This window comes from Chiloscyllium plagiosum, unplaced genomic scaffold, assembly GCF_037043375.1.
Source record: "Chiloscyllium plagiosum isolate Xiang-an unplaced genomic scaffold, Cpla_swu_hap1 HiC_scaffold_12, whole genome shotgun sequence".
Lineage (NCBI taxonomy): Eukaryota > Metazoa > Chordata > Chondrichthyes > Orectolobiformes > Hemiscylliidae > Chiloscyllium > Chiloscyllium plagiosum.
In genome coordinates this window covers 84,926,078-84,938,978 of record NW_028270150.1, presented here as the reverse complement: position 1 = coordinate 84,938,978, position 12,901 = coordinate 84,926,078, and the positions used below count along the sequence as shown (strand labels likewise).

Below are 12,901 nucleotides of genomic sequence, written 5' to 3'. Positions count from 1 at the left end.
TTCCCCTGCCTGTCAACTGGACTCCACTTGATTGCATATTGGAAGGTCTCTGCTAAGTCCCCCCATCACCAATTCATTCGACTGTCAGCGCGTTAGATTTCTTCAGAAAATCCCAGAATGTTTGCGACATTGTGTGCTGATTGGGGCCGTGCCTGGTGACTTCAAGCAGGTGACTTTATGCCTGTATTTCTCCAAATTCTGGGGAAATACCATTTTCGATGTTTGTGCCTGTTTTGGACTAATTTATAGAGAGACATTGGTTTCATTATTGTACCAAGTGACCACTGAGATAGTAGGACGTCAACTGGATCAAGCTAAGTTGTTTACAAACCCGAATAATTTTGATGATGTCTACCGGAGGCAATGAATTTCAAGATGTTTGTTAATGAGTAACCTTGCATCAGTTGTACTGTCCCTTTTTTAAATACAAGTTGTGTTGTTTATCTTTAGAATGGGGAATTGTATGTCTGTCTTTACACATCATTAGTGATGCTGTCCTGATGTACTTTCTCCTAGGAGTTGGCAGGCCGAGTCGGTGGACAGTGGCTGCAGCAATAGTGCCCAGCTTAGCCCGCAGTACCCTGTGGTGGAACAGCTCAGCGGGGTCGATAGGAATGGGAGCCAGCTACATGAGTTTACCGAGCAAGTGAGCCAGTTCACCGCTGTCCGAGTGAGAGTCCCACGTATGAAGGTAGGCATTCTGCCCGGGCTACAAGCGCTTTTTTATGACGATGGCCATACCATTTCAGAATGGCCTGATTGCGCCCCTATTGTTCACGGGCAGTGCCGTACAGACAGATGGACGGTTTGTGCTATTGTCCAGCAGTTACGATAGACAAATGTTGAGGCTGTTGTCATCTTCTACAGTTGTACCGTTGTTTGCCGGTTTTATGCTCCCAGATGTTCACTTCAGAGTCTGCTAGATGTGATCGCAGATCTCATCACAGACTTGATCCAGAAAGAGGCAGAGGTGCTGATCCTTAGTGGAGGAGTCTGCCCTCAATGTAAAGGCAGCAAGTCTGGCTCCAAGTAACTCCAGACAACCTGTCTTCGTTAGCTGCGAAAAAGCAAACCTCGAGTGGTCAGAGGTGTACAAGATGCAAAGGAAGATGGTTGTGGGGTTGATAGGAATGTCACGGGACATCATTGTTCCTTTGGAAAGCAACTATTGGCCAGCCGTCTTCACGTGACCTTCACTTTCTCGTTTGGTCAGCAGTGGGACTTTCTGTTGACCCTTCGTGACTTTCTTTGGTAATAAAACAATTTGTGCAGTAGGCTCTGAATAACACTGAGACTTAGGCTGGTGGGTGGCAGGAATATCGATGTCCGAACTTGAACCATCGTGAAATAGCTATCATGAACAAGGAAAAACTTCCAGTCATTTCCTGATGCCTTCCAGTATCATTGTTGAGTAGGATTAGCTTTATTGACATGTGCAGTCATATAAGTACAGTGAAAGGTTTACAAGTTGCCACTCACGGTACCATCTTAAGTACAAAGGTGCCTGAGTACAAATTCTTGAGCGTAAATTCTTAGGGTGGAAAACCAATAAAGAAATAAGAAGTCCAGCATTACAGACCTTCAAAAGTAATAATTTAGAAAAATAAAGAGATTAAAAAGTTCAGAATAATGGTCCTTCAAAGTATGAAAGGAAAATAAAGAAATTAGCTAAGAGAATTTAGGATCGAGTCCACTTAATCCACTTCCCAGCTCTGGCTGTAGGACCCTATGGCCCCCCCATCCCAGCTGGAATCCTGGTCGGGAACCACCTCTATGCTGACGAAAAGCTCACATGGAGCCACAGACTGACTGAAGCTGGTGCAAGGGCAACGAGCCCAACACCGACCGAAACAGCCACCCAAACCGCCTACAGGAGGCCTAGACCGGACCAGACCAGTCATGCCTCCAAGAAGTTGCTGCAGAAGCCTCGGGAACACCCCATCCCCCCACCGCCCCTTCTGTGGTGGTGTAGCCCCCACCCCTTCGGGTGGTCTTGTGGTACAGTGGCAGAATCTCCGCCTCTGAGCCAGTAGATCCCAGGTTGAAGTCCCACCTGCTCCTTATAACATCTCTGAACATGTTGATTTAAAGAGATCTGAAAGGCTGGTCTTCCCCAGTGACAGGCGTTGGTCAGAAAGGCGAGTGAGCGGACTGGGGTAGGTGTTCCACAGTGAAATGTAAACAGGCAGACAGCCTCCTGCTTGGATACCTGGGTGATTAGCAATGTAACACACAAGCGGCTACAAGGGTCGGCCAAATGCTGGATCCCAGTAAAGACTGCCTCACCTCCTGAGCCATAAAAACCTCTTCACTACGAAAAGAAGCTTGACTCAGAATTGTGGTGGAATATTTGTTTGGATGACAGCAATTATCCAAACAGCTTTCTATCAATTTGGACAGAGCTGTTTGTTTGACTAGTGGCCCTGTCAATGACTTGTTATCCACCCACCCCATGGCTGCACCAGGACTACATTCTTAATTGTCTACATCATAGACTGAAGCAGTTTGTTAAGTCTATCTTAACACCACCTCCTCGCCCCCCTGGCACCTCCACCATCCAGACCAAAACCAGGGCAGCAATATTCAGCAAATGCTGGTCCTAGTCTTCCTCTGAATGACTCATCTTTGATTTGATTTATTATTGTCACATGGACCGAGATACAGTGAAAAGTATTGTTTTGCATGCTATCCGGGCAAATCATACCTGACATAATTGCATCAGGGTAATAGAACAGAATGCAGAATATGGTGTTACAGCCTCAGAGACAAATCAACTCTCATATATGAGAGCCGGGTTCAAAAGTGGTTAGCACTGCTGCCTCACAGCGCTGGGGACCCAGGTTTGATTCCAGCCTCTGGCAACTGTGTGGAGTTTGCACATTCTCCCTGTGTCTGCATGGCTTTCCTCTGGGTGCTCCGGTTTACTCCCACACTCCAAAGACGTGCAGGTCAGGTGAATTAGCTATTTTAAATTGCCCATAGTGTATTCAGGGATGTGTAGGATAGGTGCATTAGTCAGGGGGAAATGTAGAGTATTAGGTGTAGGGAAATGGGTCTGGGTGGGTTACTCTTCGGAAAGTTGATGTGGACTTCTTGGGCTAAATGGCCTGTTTCCACACTGTAGACATTCTAAAAGTCTGATAATGGTGCAGGAAGAAGCTGTCCTTGAATCTGTTGAATCTTTTGTATATTCTGCATGAAGAAATTATAAGTGGGGTGGGAGGGGTCTCTGATGTTGGCTGCTTTTCTAAGGCAGCTGGAAGTATAGATGGATGGTAAGGCTGGATGGTGTGGTGGACTGGGCTGCGGGACCCTGGCTAACCCTCTTGCGGAGGCGCCCTTAGTTCTGTACTGGAGTGTCAGATCAGATTCCCTGCAAAAGCCCGTGGAGCTCCGTCCTGAATATCTGACCCACGATGGGAGGGAGAAAAGTGGAGTGAATCGCTGGCTATTATGTTTTCATCCCAAAATGTCAGCTCATTGTTTGTGAGGCGGAGAATGTGCCACAGTTCTAATTTGCATTTTTTATTTGTCCTCCTTTGAATTCATAGGAGGAACATTTGAGGAAATGTGTGCAGGAAATGACTGTAAGCAGTGCAATTTGGTTGCACTCTACTTGGTAATAGTTGACTGCAGGTGCAGGCTTCAAATCTCTTTCGGTCTTTTGGGGAAAGAAGCCCCTTTACTTCCTACACAGTGTTAATCATTAGCCTCTGAAATTTGGTGACACCACCTTACAGCATTGGAGTTGATTGTATGGTTGCCCATCGTGGGTAGCGATTAAAGTTTAAAAGAGATTGTGTTTCCTTCCACAGTCAGTGTTGAACAGGATAAAGGTGTTCGGAGGTGATTGGAGTTGCTATTTATTACAGGTTGACAAAGAGACCAACACTGAAGAGCCCTTCCCTGAAGAGGTTATGATTCGACCGAAGGAGAGGAGCAGTCGACGGTCGCGTGGCTCTCCGTTTGTCCGTAGCAGCACCATTGTGCGCTCGCAGACCTTCTCGCCGGGGGCACGGAGTCAGTACGTCTGCAGGGTTAGTAGCAGGGTCATGGCATGAACAGCACAGCCCATCCTCTGGCCCTTCAACCACTGGGCACTCCATCTCCCTGGTTCTAGCAGAATAAATTGCATTGTCCCAGCCAGGATTATCCTGAAATCTCCAGGAATTAATGATCAATCTCCTGCACTCTGCAGGGAACTCTAACTGTTGCAGTGCGGTCACCACCTGAGGTGGAAATCAGTAGATGGAGCGTGAAGTTGTACACTAGTGGGCCAGGAATTTTAATAGGATGTGAGATGATTTACTCAGTGTTCCCTACCTGTGCATGTGCAGTCTCTCCATAATTTAAATACATGCATTGAAATCCCTATGTAGTTTTTAAACTTCTCCATACCTCTGCACTACATTACTTGAGAACACCACACAACTTCAATGTCCACCCTTTTGTGAATCCCCCGCCCTTTCTCTATGCCAGCACTGAGAGCTGTGCATTAGCTATTGAGGCTCCAAGCTCTGATATTTCCTCCCTAAACTGCTACACCAATGTCTTTTAAACCATGTCTTCAAATCAACTGATTTGACCACAGCCTTTGGTCAACTATCCTAAAGTCTCCCTTGGCTTAATTTCAGTTCTCATTTGATAACGTTGTTGTGTAGCACTTTGGATAGTGAAACGCAATTGTTGGGACACGGCCCTTGTTACACGTTTTGATATGTGGCCTGCAATGCCCCATTTTCAAAGTGATTTATTTCTTCAGAGCTGATTTGCATCGGAAGCAGGAGCCACCTCTTTGTGAAGAAGTTTAATCCAAATAGCCGGTCGCTTGAATAGCAAATCAACTCTGTCATCTCATATTACATTGTCTAGAACTTCTGAAAACACCCCCTCAGGTTACACGTGTTGACTGCTGACACTCGCTGTATCTCCCCACCTTGTTTATAAGCACTGCGTAACTTGTGTTTGTTGCACTGCTTGATCAATACGAGCAGAAATATCCTCCAACCAAATATTGGGGTGACTGAGACTACAGTCTTAATCCTTGCCACTAACTCTGTTTCCTAGTGACCAACTCCGTTGTGTTCGTGGCCGCTGTGTGAGGCGACACAAGCCCAGAGCAAGGTCCCAAGCCCAAGATGACTCCTCCCCCAGTCTGCCTACTTCCAGCGCCATTCAATGCTCCAAACCCCTCCCTTGCCTCAGCTCATCTGCTGCTGAAACTCTCGTGCGAGCCCAGATGCTCTTTCCTCACATTTACCCCCCTGTGCTCCAGCCTCCCCCAACCCTGTAAACTTCGGATCAGTCAGACCTCTGCTCCTGTGTTCTAGCTTGCACCAATCCCACTTACCCGCCATCCTGGTGCTCCCTGACCTGATGCAGTGACCATCTAGATCTGTACACAGTTCTTCACTCGCATTGGAATGAGGTTTATGTGAAGATTGAGCTAGGTTTCAGTCAAATACGATCAGACTATCAATTGGAACAGCTGCATGGTGTGAAGTAGAATTGGACACGTACAAATAACGTTGTCTCGCTGTGTTCCTTACTGCAGCTATACCGAAGTGACAGCGACAGTTCAACACTTCCTAAAAGATCCCCGTTTATCCGAAATGCCTTGGAGAGACGCACTCTGCGTTATAAACAGGTAAGCAGCATGGATAATACAAAGGCAGATGGTAGCTTTGGGTCTGAATAATTGTACTTGAATCAGCTTGTGCATACTCACGTCATCCTTATAGAGACCCACAATCTCATTCTAACCTGAGTGGGGATCAAAGGCTGGTAACTAGAGGAGGTCCTTCCTTCCTTTGCCACTCCCTGGAGTGCGAGAAATGACAATTCTTGGATCTCAGTTGCCACCTCAGTTTGCTGCTGGGGTGGAGAATGTGGTCAGTGTGGCAAGCCCAGAGGGGGTTTCCTCGACAATTGAGAATAGCATTGGGAATGTTCTGTTTTCGTCAGCATGCTCAAAAACTCTGCACAGCCTTCAGTCTGTGCTGAAACAGCTTTGTGCCCCCCTGGTATGATGGGATGTCAACTCAGTGTCCCTGTGGCATGATGGGTCTCCTCTGTCCAATTTCAGCTAAGTGCTGGAATGACAACAAAGCTGTAAGCCTCTAACCAGGCCCATTTGGTGGATAGCAGGTTTAAGAGCTGGTTGTCACTACAGGAATGAATGCACTTTTATTATACATGGGATGAACCTGACCCTATGCATTGTGGGTCGCAGAGACATTTTGGGAATTTGGAATACCAACTGGCAGGTGAGTGTCTGCTTCACTTAAATAATCAGCTTGTGACTGTCTTTATATCCTTCTGAGAAATACACCTAGTCTGTTTTTCTTGCACTTTGGCCATGTTCCATTTCTAGTTGCACTTAAGGGAAAAGGAAGCCTTGCATACAATGTATTCAAGTCAGTGTGAGTGGATTGTTGTTGCAATACCAGATTTGCTATATACACCTCCCCCCCCCCCCCCCCCCCCCCCCACACACACACACACACACACACACACACATTAAGGGGAGGCTTTTGGACAGTCACAAATACTGAGGCCACTATCCATCCAATCATTATTCAGTTTGGATTTTGGCTTAAAATCCTTTGCCATCCCTTACTGTACCAGCTCCCATTTTGAATCTAGCCTTAGGTTATTCTGGCCAGTTCTTGAATGGCCAAAGTGACCACAAGCAGCAGCTGCAAGGGCTTGACCTCTGCTTGGTGGAGTTACGATCAGTGCAGCAAAGACTTGCATTCATACGGCACGTTTTGTCAAAATCCCTCAGCCCTTTCCCACGGTATCAACTGTGCGATGCACTTTGAGGTGTAGTCACAGATCTGTAGGTGAGTGTACAATCTCACAAACCACAGTGAGGCAAGTGAGCACCTATATATCATTGGAGGGAGTGTTGAGCGTGGTTCTGGAAACTCTTCTGATCTATTACCAATTGATCTTTAATGTCCAGCAGAACCACTGCTGTAGGGAGTTCAAGCTCCGGTCTGATGGAGTCTATATCAGAGTGACTCGTAGAGAGTCTAATTTCCTCCTCCTTTCCTGCCCTCGTTAGTTTTGTTCTGTTTATTGTCCCCTCTCATTTTGTGTCCTTGAATGTAAAAGGAGTGAAAATCCTATTGACAGCATTTCCTCTGATCCATTCTCAAATGCTGCAAGAAACCACATGCTTGGCTGTGTGGCAAGGGGAGAAGGTTAATGCAGGAAAGTTTTAGATTAGATTAGATTACTTACAGTGTGGAAACAGGCCCTTCGGCACAACAAGTCCACACCGACCCGCCGAAGCGTATACCACCCAGACCCATACTCCTATGTTTACCTCTTCACCTAACACTACGGGCAATTTAGCATGGCCAATTCACCTAACCTGCACATTTTTGGATTGTGGGAGGAAACCGGAGCACCCGGAGGAAACCCACGCAGACACGGGGAGAACGTGCAAACTCCACACACAGAGTCGCCTGAGGCGGGAGTTGAACCCGGGTCTCTGGCGCTGTGAGGCAGCAGTGCTAACCACTGTGCCAATGTGCCCCGCCCACGGTGAGGAGGAGGTTTATTCTGAACTCCTGAAAGAGACACTGCACTGACTGGGAGAGGAAGTCAGCCAAGGTTCAGATTGCTAGTGCTGCGATTCCTCTGTGCTTACCTCCCTGCTGGGGTTTAAAAAGAATTCAATCTGAAATTGTCACAACAATTCCAGCAACTAATATCTGTAAAATCTAACTTCATGAATGTTCACATGTCCCTGGATATTTCTGTGGCCTGTTTATACGCTCGACGGTCATGCCTTGTCTATTTTGCGATGTTTTTTTTCCCTTGGCACACGGCAGCCATCCTTCAAAACCCCTCTGGTCGAACATCCGACACGAACATCCCTGGACTTGGAGCTGGATCTCCAGGCATCCAGGACCAGGCAGCGGCGACTGAACGAGGAGTTGGCCGCACTGCGCGAGCTGAAACAACGACTGCAGGAGAGCAGGGTTCGAGGACAGGCCGACCTCCCGCAGTTGATTTTACGAGATGAGGAGTTCCGCACTCTGTTAAAGGAAGCAGAGAGACAGGTGAGGAGGAGCTGCTGTGTCAACCAAGTGAGTCATTGTCCTTTTCGATTTGGAATATCATTTCCAAGTAGAGCTGCTACCGAGGCCAAAGAGCCCCACCTAACCGTTCCAATGGATGCGCATGGTCTCTCTGCACACATTAAATGTTTGACCTCCATTGATGGTATGGTCAAGCTGAACCAAATGGCCCCCACCTGAGCTGTATCAGTTCTATGGTTCTGTGGCGCTCTGTTCTCCAGCTGCTAGGGTATCTGGAGCATGGCCTGTTCCCTTCCCTCTTTCCCTCAGCAATGGGAAAGCTGTCGTTGAGCCAAAGGCTTCCCTCCCCAAATATTGTAGCTGAGGTAAAAATGGATTCTATTTCAAGTGAAACACCAACGCAGAGACTGATCAATGGATATAAAGTGCGATGTGGTAATTGCAGTGAAGTAAATACTCTTTCAAAACAATTTGCAGGCCAAACAAACCAAGCTGGAGCAACGCCAAGACCAAACAGCTGAGAAAATGTTGAAGAAAGCAGCAAAGGAAGTGTATCAACTGAGAGGGAAAAGCCAGAAAGAGCCCCTGCAGGTTCAGTCCTTCAGGTAAAATGAAAGAGAGAGAGAGACCGAGAATGGCAATGCCATGTTACAGTTTTCAACGGGGGAAAGTGAGGACTGCTGATGCTGGAGATCAGGATTGAAAAGTGTGGCGCTGGTAAAGCACAGTGGGTTAGGCAGCATTCGAGGAGCAGGAGAGCCGATGTTTCAGGCGTCAGGAATGTCCTGATGAAGGGCCTGTGCCCGAAACATCGACTCTCCTGCTCCGTGGATGCTGCCTGACCCGCTGTGCCTTCCCAGTGCCATACCTTTCCTCCACAATTTTCAACAGTCAGGTGAAATGAGTGACCGGAAGTGTGCTGTTCAGGCGCTATATAAATGCAGGCTGTTGTTGGCATTGGTATAAAAGAAGCAATACGTCCTGTGACGCTTCACAGGAGCGTTACCCCAGACCGCCTTTAACACCGGGCTACGTAAGGAGACAGTCGAACTGCTGATCCCCAGAATTTTGGTTCAAGAGGGGTAGGCTTTTTCTGGGCGCCCACCATCAGACTCTTTTTTGGTCACCTGTAGTTCTGATTGTACTTTTCAGCTTGAATGTAAAGACTACAATAAATATTATAAAGAAGGGTCTCGATGCCTTTGTTTGGCTAGGAGCAGCTGGCACTGACTTGACATTGAGCAACCTGGTATTTATCTGTCCACTGAAAGCTCCCTCCAAAATCCCCACTTGCTGGTCACCTGCCCTCCTCTGTCAGTAAGCAGCATTACCCTGATCTCCCTTTGGGGTTTCCTCTATGAGCTGCCCATTTCTGCCTACAACTCACTGGCTCAGTGGCATAGAGCCTTGGGCAAAGCGCACACTGATCCTAAAAGTGGCTGTGGCTGAACTTTTAGATCCATGTTATTACTTTGAGCACAATTTTAAAAAAAAAACAAATTAACAATTCGGGAGAAAACCTAATCCATTTTGAGAACAATTTCCATTGCTTTGTCTCCTAAACAATGTATATTTTTAATGCAGTCATGCTGCTTTAGTGATTCCTGACCCTGGGCAAATCCACTGCTTTTGGTTCGGAAAATTTAAGATGAATGTGTTCTAACCTCCTTCAGTCTTGAGGCTTTCTGATTCTTTGAGCTTTTGGCAAAAGCAGCAAGGTATAAATAAATGCTACTTCCTGTACGTAGGGGTGGAAGGAGCACTCCAACATTAATCCCTGGATTAACACTGGCTAATTTCCTTCCTGCCCCTCCTCCCAATATCAACATTCTTCTGTTAAAGCCCAGCTGTGTCTGTCTGTCTCTCTCTCTCGCACTGTCTCTCTTTCTTTCTTTCTCTCTCTCTCTCACTGTCTCTCTCTTTCTCTCTCTCTCACTGTCTGTCTGTCTCTCTCTCTCTTTTCCCAGGCCCCTCTTCCCATTAAAATTTATCAATATTGCCTTTCAACCCAGTGTTTTTGAGTTCTTGGTCGAACCTTCTGACAGGAAAGTCAGTTCAGATACAGTGAGTAAAAGACACCATGAAGAGTGACCTTGACATTTTCTTTTGCATTCACAGAGAGAAAATGGCATTTTTCACCCGAGCGCGAATCAACATACCTCCTCTGCCAGCGGATGATGTATGACACTTTACTATATTTTAAATATGAAGTATTTATCAGTCTCAATTTTATCCATGTGAAGTTACTAGAAAAAAACAGTAAGTGAGTTTATTAAACACTTTTGCAAGGATTATTCCTATAGACCTTTTGTAAAAAGAGAAAAGGACAAAAAAAGCCTATATACTTATATATTATAAATATATATATATATATATATATATCTGTGTTTATATATATATATATATATATATATATTCTAGAATTGAAGCAAGGCATGTTTTGCCCTTGTTGTGAATTTAACATCTGAAGGAATGGTATTATTAAAACAAAAAGATCAAACTAAGCTGTTGTATATCTGTTCAGTTTCTGTGGGCTTAAAAGGCTGGAAGATAGAAACAAGGCCAGCTTAATCATATCCACTGTAATATAGGTTTCTTATTTAAAAAAAAAAAATTTCCTTGAAGGAAAATGTCAGTTTTAGGTGTATTTTAAGACTATAAAGTTCTGCAGTATTTTGGGTGCACTGGAATGAAATCTTAAGCTGGCTTTGTTTCTGTTACCTGATGTGAAAATACTGTGTGCTGATTATTAATGTTACCATAATATGTTTCAAGCCGCACGCATAACTTTAGTGTTTTATATTACTCTGTGCCTTTACACTATATTGTAACATTGTATTCTTTACCACAACTGTGTATTGTATAAAAAAAACATTCATAGTAACGTCTTTCAATATTTTTACTATTAAAAAATAAAAAAGAACCTTTATTCGTGAATGTGGAGAGTTTGCAGTCAATTTTACTTAGCAGCGCTTGAGAAAGTGATTGTCAAGAGAAAAAAAAATAGCATATTTCAAATATTGTGCAATTAGTGGTGGTCAGTCAACATATGTTGGTGTTTAATTGTCACCTTTCAGTGCATCCTAACTGTGTCTAATGATAAATTGTAGAATTTAAGGCATGGCAGTGTTTTCCTCCGTTTCCTAAATGCTGCCACTTTATTTTCTTTATTCTTTCATGGAACAAGGGCATCACCAGCACATTCAGTGCTTTTGCCCATCCTTCATTGTCCTTGAGAGCATTTAAGAGTCAACCATATTTACCATTGACTACTACACATTGGCCAGACCAGGTACAGATGGTAGATATCCCTCCCCTGTACTGGACATGATGTGGAGATGCTGGTGTTGGACTGGGGTGTACAAAGTTAAAAATCACACATCAGGTTATAGTCCAATAGGTTTATTTGGAAGCACTAGCTTTTGGAGCGCTGCTCCATCAGGTGGTTGTGAAGGAGCAGTGCTCCGAAAACTAGTGCTTCCAATTAAACCTATTGGACTATAACCTGGTGTTCTGTACTGGACAACAATTGGTGATAGTTATTGAAACTAAAACTAGCTTTCCATTTCAGGTTTTATTACTGTGATTTGAACCCATGTACCCTGTACATTGGCTTGTGCTTTTTGTGTGCTAACTCGGTGACATGACCACTGTGCCACCACATTGTGTGCTTTATTGACTCTACAGGACAGATAACTGTTAGACTTGTTGGAGGACCTCCCACTCGGTATTCAGTCTGCCTGACAGGCTTGGCTTCCATTTGAGCCAGGTGTGCCCCAGTGCAGACTGCAGCCATAGATGGAGCTGCTGGTGGGAGAGGGAGGAAGCAGGAGCAGGGATTGAACACTGACCCCTGCTGGCTGGGAGGTCTGATTCTTGATACTGCAGAGTGGAGAATTGGGTTGGGGAGGGGGGCTGAGGTATGGCTGTTTGGGTGGATAAGTAGGGTCTCATTGTAGGAGGGTGCAATGTTGGTGAAATGGATAAACTTGGAATAAGTGGGCTGCTAGATGGAGGCTGCCCTGGGTTTCCTGGCCCACAACCGTAATGACTTTACCCCAAAATCTTCTCTGGTCTCTTGAGCTGCTAGGTTTCCCAAAAATGGGAAGGAAAAATGGCCAAGTTGAAAGTGATAAGGGAGCTTGTAATGAGGCCAGGAGACCCATATTTCATGTAGTCTGAACTCCCAGTGGCCAATTCCCCATTCTCCTATTAACCCAGCAAAAATCTTCAACTTCGAGTGGCTCTGGATAGTTCCCCAGTGAATATTAGTCAGAAAATCTGGGACTAACTCTTGGGTAGCTACACTACTGACGCCCACTTCATCGCAAATGCTGACTCCTGCCTTGTCCCCTAACCTCCAATCTGTCCCATCTGCCACCTATCCTGTTATCCACTTACCCTACCCAGCCTACTCCCTGAAACACCTTCTCTCCATGGCCTTCCAAAGGAATCCTGGGACATTCTTTCTTACTGGAATACAGCAGCCAGTGCGGTAAATCCACTTCCGCATGGATCCTTCTGATGGTTACTGAGCTGAGTCGATTCTGTAGGATCCTCCAGCGGAGCTTTGCTCAGAATGAAAGTAAAAGTGAATATTTTTTTGGTCTGACCAGGGTTGAAAATGGGATTTCTGATCTTGAAGGGAAGATCTGAGCCGGGGTGCTCCATGGTGAAATATCCTCCTCACAGTTATTCACTTTCCAATGCAGTCTGATGTTCTCTTGGCAACTAGAAAGTCTCACATGGGCCGCCAAGTTTCAAGAGGGTAGTTTTGCTGCCCTTTGGACAGAGGCCAGATCACCGTGTCAAATGTAGGGACAGCAGCATGCAAATCTTCGAGTGAT

General features: G+C 45.6%; 1 protein-coding gene across 1 annotated transcript in view; it reads left to right on the top strand.

Moving 5' to 3' along the window:
* wwc3 (WWC family member 3) overlaps positions 1-10,991 on the top strand; it is a 187,234-nt gene extending 176,243 nt beyond the window's left edge. The window contains exons 18-23 of the mRNA XM_043700448.2: positions 517-691; positions 3,873-4,037; positions 5,555-5,647; positions 7,845-8,075; positions 8,532-8,659; positions 10,173-10,991. Of these exons, the coding sequence (XP_043556383.2) occupies positions 517-691; positions 3,873-4,037; positions 5,555-5,647; positions 7,845-8,075; positions 8,532-8,659; positions 10,173-10,239 (859 nt within the window). The 3' untranslated portion in view covers positions 10,240-10,991. The remainder of the gene's footprint in view (positions 1-516; positions 692-3,872; positions 4,038-5,554; positions 5,648-7,844; positions 8,076-8,531; positions 8,660-10,172) is intronic.
* Positions 10,992-12,901: the final 1,910 nt, after the last annotated feature.